Source organism: Terrapene carolina, unplaced genomic scaffold, assembly GCF_002925995.2.
Source record: "Terrapene carolina triunguis isolate 2854851 unplaced genomic scaffold, T_m_triunguis-2.0 Scaffold58, whole genome shotgun sequence".
NCBI classification, from domain to species: Eukaryota; Metazoa; Chordata; order Testudines; family Emydidae; genus Terrapene; species Terrapene triunguis.
In genome coordinates, this window is record NW_020664409.1 from 78,121,695 (window position 1) to 78,127,997 (window position 6,303).

The 6,303-nt window shown below is 53.1% G+C and overlaps 1 protein-coding gene across 1 annotated transcript in view; it reads right to left on the reverse strand.

The window, feature by feature from the left end:
* Nucleotides 1-406, reverse strand: part of SNX31 (sorting nexin 31) — a 52,379-nt gene extending 51,973 nt beyond the window's left edge. The window contains exon 1 of the mRNA XM_024203298.2: nucleotides 341-406. Within this exon, the coding sequence (XP_024059066.1) occupies nucleotides 341-406 (66 nt within the window). The remainder of the gene's footprint in view (nucleotides 1-340) is intronic.
* Nucleotides 407-6,303: the final 5,897 nt, after the last annotated feature.

Here is a 6,303-nt window from a genome sequence, read left to right on the forward strand (position 1 = left end):
CATCATTCTCCTCCACAGCCCTCCCTCCCCCCATTCCCCTGCCTCCCTAGACAGCCCCCCCATTCCCCTACCTCCCCACACAGCCCCCTGCCTGTACAGACACCTCCCGGCTCCCCTACCTACACAGCACCCCCATCCTCCTCCTCCACAGCCCTCCCTCTCCCAATTCCCCTGCCTCCCTACACAGCCCCCCCATTCCCCTGCCTCCCCACACAGCTCCCCTCCCCACTCTCGTCCGCCCCGAGCCATAACAGCGCTGCCCGGGAGCTGGAATCCCGGATCCCGCGGCGGCGCAGCCCCCCAGCCCTAGCGCCGGGGCCGGGCAGCCGAGATACTCAACCACGTAGCGGCCCCCGAACTTCTCCAGCAGCTGCTCCGAGACGGGGATGCTGAAATGCATCTTCATGGTGCTGCACGCGGCCCGCCCGCGCTCCGCCTCGCCGGGCCACAGGGGCAGGGCAGGGCAGCGGCCGCAGCATTTGTTTTCCCACGTGATAGTGGAGAGGGCGGGAAGGTCTCCTCCCTTCTAGGGGCGGGGAGCAAACCATTCATCCTGGCAGGTGCTGCCTCGTCCCCGCCGCCGGCTGGGGACTGCCACAAACGGGGAGGCCTCCTGACCTAGCTCCCGCAAATGAGGTTCATCCAGCTGCGGCTACAACTTCCGCTCCTCTCCCCCCCCCCCCCCCGCCCAAGAGTTGGCCAGGTCCCTTCCATGGGTTTTATTTAACCAGGCTGCTGGGAATCACCAGGAGAGCGCTTCCCAGCCTACAGGTATCACGGGTCTGATTTCCTGTGCTCTCCTCCTCGCTGCCCCAAATGTGAGCAAGGCCCCTTGTGTGACGACGGATATAACAGTAGGGACATACGCATGTAAAGGGCCGCTGGAGGCTGCCTTCCTTCTTTATGAGTTTTTGTCCCACCCTTCCTCTAAGTGTTGGGCAGCTCCTAGCCCCAGCCTCAGCCTTGTAGCTTTTCAGTGCTGCCTGGGACCAGGAAACCATGAAACAATCATGGAAACAGGTACTTACCATCCAAGGAACCAAGTTTTTAGACTCCCCCAGCCACCAGTATGCACCTAGCACGTAGGGGTTTGATTTATCTTTGACCATGTAATGTGGATGATAGTCCTGACTTCAAGACCCCTGCGTTAGTCTCTAGGCAACCCATCTGATGGGACTGAATGAGCACCCCAGGGTGGAGAATCCTGCAGCTGCGATGTAGATCACTCTGAAGTATTACCCAATACTCAAGCTTCACTACAGGATCTTCATCAACAGAACAAATATCTCATTGATTTAGGATGGGCAGAATGTGTTATATGGTGGGGGAGGTGGGCAGAAACAAATTACTGAAGCAAATGAGGTTCATACAGCTTTTGCAGAAGCAGAAATAACTGGTAGGAACGCAAGTAGAAAGAATAAAGTAAAATTTTGTAATATCTTTTGATATTTGATTTGTTTAGCTTCTTCATCTTCAGTCAAATAACTGACAACTTCTGAAGTCTGACAACCTGTGAATTCCGAAGCAGTTACCATATTACAGAAGCAGTCACTGTCAGGCTTTCAGTGTCTGCTCTCGCACTGTGCCAACCTCTGTAGGTCGACCATGGCTCTATGCCAGGGATCGGCAACCTTTGGCACGCAGCCCATCAGGGAAATCCGCTGGCGGGCTGGGACGGTTTGTTTACCTGCAGCATCCTCAGGTTCGACCTATCGCAGCTCCTACTGGCCATGGTTCACCGTTCCAGGCCAATGGGGGCTGTGGGAACCGGCGGCCAGCACATCCCTCGGCCCTTGTTTGTTAACACATATAAAAAGGTAAATTCTTAAAGGGTTAATTGCTAATACCTGCCTGACCAAGTTAGAGTTAACTAATATGGGTCTAAATACCCCTGAGTTTAGCCTGTTTCTAAGGCCTGGTCTACACTACGAGTTTAGGTCGACTTTAGCCGCGTTAAATCGACTTAAGCCTGGACACGTTTACACTACGAAGCCCTTTCTGTCGACTTAAAGGGCCCTTTAAACCGGTTTCCTAACACCACCTCGACAAGGGGATTAGCGATAAAATCGGCCTTAGGGGGTCGGAATTGGGTTAGTGTGGACGGAATTCGACATTACTGGCCTCCGGGAGCTATCCCACAGTGCTTCATTGTGACCGCTCTGGACAGCACTCTCATCTCAGATGCACTGGCCAGGTAGACAGGAAAAGCCCCGCGAACGTTTGAATTTCATTTCCTGTTTGCTCAGCGTGGAGAGCACAGGTGACCATGCAGAGCCCATCAGCACAGGTAACCATGATGGAGTCCCAGTCCCAGTCCCAGGATCGCAGAAGAGCTCCAGCCTGGACCGAACGGGAGGTACAGGATCTGATCGCCATCTGGGGAGATGAAGCAGTGCTCGCCGAACTCCGAAACAGTAAAAGAAACGGCAAAACATTAGAAAAGATCTCCAAGGCCATGAAGGACAGAGGCCATAACAGGGACACGCGGCAGTGCCGCGTGAAAATTAAGGAGCTAAGGCAAGCCTACCACAAAGTCAGAGACGCAAACGGAAGGTCCGGGGCAGAGCCGCAAACATGCCGCTACTACGCGGAGCTGCATGCCATTCTAGGGCGTGCAGCCACCACTAGCCCAAGCGTGTTCTATGAGTCCCTCTCTGCAAACGGGGAAGCGGGTTCGGCGGACGAGGAAGATGAGGATGGAGAGAACATAGATAGCTCACAGCAGCAAGGAAGCGGAGAAACCAGTTACCCCAACAGCCAGGATATGTTTGTCACCCTGGACCTGGAAACAGTAACCCCCGAACTGACCCAAGACCCTGAGGGCACACAGGGGACCTCTGGTGAGTGTACCTTTGCAAAAATTACACATGGTTTAAAAACAAGCGTGTTTAATGATTAATGATTAATTTGCCCTGGCAATCGCGGCCAGTACAGCTACTGGAAAAGTCTGTTAACGTGTATGGGGATGGAGCGGAAATCCTCCAGGGACATCTCCAGAAAGCTCTCCTTCATGTACTCCCAAAGCCTTTGCAAAAGGTTTCTGGGGAGGGCTGCCTTATCCCGTCCGCCATGGTAGGACACTTTACCACGCCAGGCCAGTAGCACGTAGTCTGGAATCATTGCATAACAAAGCATGGCAGCGTATGGTCCCGGTGTTTGCTGGCATGCAGACAACATCCATTCCTTATCGCTCTTTGTTATCCTCAGGAGAGTGATATCATTCACGGTCACCTGGTTAAAATGGGGCAATTTTATTAAGGGGCCATTCAGAGGTGCCCCTTCCTGGTCTGCTGAACAGAAATATTCCCCGCTGTTAACCACGCGGTGGGGGGGAGGGGTGAAGTGACCATCCCAGAGAATTGGGTGTGAGGGGGAGGGGAGTTAGTTGGGTTTGTGCTGCATGTTAAACCTGAAATCGCAGCCCCTCCTTTTACATTGCAAACCCATTTTAAATGGCACGGGTGCTTGGTATGGGAAATGAGGGCAGAACTGTTTGAAACCATCCCCACATGTTAAGAAGGTTAAAAAAGCCCAAAGACTATATGTCTTACCATGGCTGCCTGCAAGCTGAAATCTGTGCCCTGGCACTGCGTGAGTGATCTCTCACACCAAACCAGGAGACTCTCAATATAAGAGGAAAAATGCGACCTTGTAACGAAAGCACATGTGCTGTGTGATGTTGTGAACAGCAAAATCTAACGTGAAAGAGTCTACCCATTGTTCTCTAAAATGTATCTTTTTTAACAACCTCTCCCTTCTCCACCAGCTGCAAATCTTACTCCTTCGCAGAGGCTAGTGAATATTCGAAGAAGGAAGCGAAGGACGCTTGACGAAATGTTTACTGAACTTCAGACTGCCTCCCACGCTGACAGAGCACAGCTGAATGCGTGGAGGCAGTCAATGACTGATTTTAAAAAAGCCCAATATGAGCGAGAGGAGAGGTGGCGTGCTGAAGAGGAGAAGTTGCGTGCTGAAACGCGGGCTGAAGAGGAGAGGTGGCGTCAACTTGTAATCAGAAAGCAAGAGTCGATGCTCCGGCTGCTGGAGCATCAAAGTGATATGCTCCTGCGTATGGTTGAGCTGCAGGAAAGGCAGCAGGAGCAGAGAACGCCGCTACAGCCCCTCTGTAACCAGCAGCCCTCCTCCCCAAGTCCCATTGCCTCCTCACCCAGACGCCCAAGAACACGGTGGGGGGGCCTTCGGCCACCCACTCACTCCACCCTAGATGATTTCCATAGCAATAAGTTTTAAAGTTTTAAATTGGAGTGTGTCGTTTTCCTTCCCTCCTCCCCCACCCATCCCGGGCTACCTTTCCAATTATCCCCCTAGTTGTGTGCTGAATTAATAAAGAATGCATGAATGTGAAGCAACAATGACTTTATTGCCTCTGCAAGTGGTGCTCGAAGGGGGGAGGGTAGTAGGGGAGGGTGGGGTGGTTGGTTTGCAGGGAAGTAGAGTTAACAGGGTGGTGGGGGAGGGGCAGAGGGTTCATCAAGGAGCAACAAACAGAAGTTTCACTCCGTAGCCTGGCCAGTCACAAAACTGGTTTTCAACGCTTCTCTGATGCGCACCGCGCCCTGCTGTGCTCCTCTAACCGCCCTGGTGTCTGGCTGCGCGTAATCAGCGGCCAGGCGATTTGCCTCAACCTCCCACCCCGCCATAAATGTCTCCCCCTTACTTTCACATATATTGTGGAGCGCACAGCAAGCAGCAATAACAATGGGGAGATTCTTTTCGCTAAGGTCTGAGCGAGTCAGTAAGCTGCGCCAGCGCGCTTTTAAACGGCCAAATGCACATTCCACCACCATTCGGCACTTGCTCAGCCTGTAGTTGAACAGGTCCTGACTACTGTCCAGGCTGCCTGTGTACGGCTTCATGAGCCATGGCATTAAGGGGTAGGCTGGGTCACCAAGGATCACGATAGGCATTTCAACATCCCCAATGGTTATTTTCTGGTCCGGGAAGAAAGTCCCTTCCTCCAGCTTTCGAAACAGAAGAGACTGCCTGAAGACGCGAGCATCATGTACCCTTCCCGGCCAGCCCACGTTGATGTCGGTGAAACGTCCCTTGTGATCCACCAGGGCTTGCAGCAGCATTGAAAAGTACCCCTTGCGGTTTATGTAGTCGGCGGCTTGGTGCACCGGTGCCAAGATAGGGATATGGGTTCCGTCTATGGCCCCACCACAGTTTGGGAATCCCATTGCAGCAAAGCCATCCACTATGGTCTGCACGTTTCCCAGAGTCACTACCCTTGATATCACCAGGTCTCTCATTGCCCTGGCAACTTGGATCACAGCAGCCCCCACAGTAGATTTGCCCACTCCAAATTGATTCCCGACTGACCGGTAGCTGTCTGGCATTGCAAGCTTCCACAGGGCTATCGCCACTCGCTTCTCCACTGTGAGGGCTGCTCTCATCCTGGTATTCTGGCGCTTCCGGGCAGGGGAAAGCAAGTCACAAAGTTCCATGAAAGTGCCCTTACGCATGCGAAAGTTTCGCAGCCACTGGGCATCGTCCCAGACCTGCAACACGATGCGGTCCCACCACTCTGTGCTTGTTTCCCGGGCCCAGAATCGGCGGTCCACGGCATGAACCTGCCCCAGTAACACCAAGATTTCCACATTGCTGGGGCCTGTGCCTTGTGAAAGGTCCATGTCAATTTCCTCATCACTATCGAAGCCGCGCTGCAATCGCCTCCTCCTCAGCTGGTCCTGGTTTGGCTTTGGCATGTCCAGGAGGCTCTGCATGTTTTCCAGGACAATGCACGTGGTGTTCATAGTGCTCAGAATTGCCGCGGTGATCTGAGCGGGCTCCATGATCCCAGTGCTGGCTATGGCGTCTGGTCTGAAAAAAGGCGCGAAAGTAGTATCTGACGGACCAGGGGAAGAAGGGAGGGAGGGAGAGAGGGAGGGAGGGGCGAGTGACACCGCGTACAGGTACAGGGAATTAAAATCAAGAAAGGTGGCTTTGCATCAGGGAGAAACACAAACAACTGTCACACAGAATGCCCCCCCCCCCAAAGATTGAACTCAAAAGCCTGGGTTTAGCAGGAGGGAGGGGGGAAGCAAATGAATGGAGAATAAATCTATTTTTTACATCTTAAGACGACGGTGCAGCATGACTGATAGCCCTTGGCATTTTCTGGGTGCTTGGCAGCAAATACTGGGCGCTTGGCAGTTAGCCTTCAGGTCTATTGCACCATCTGATACCCACTGCAGTACGACAATGATGGATACCAATCGTAATATGCTATCTACTGCCCAAAAGGCAAGGGGTTGCTGCTGTGTAGCAATCTAGCCCCAC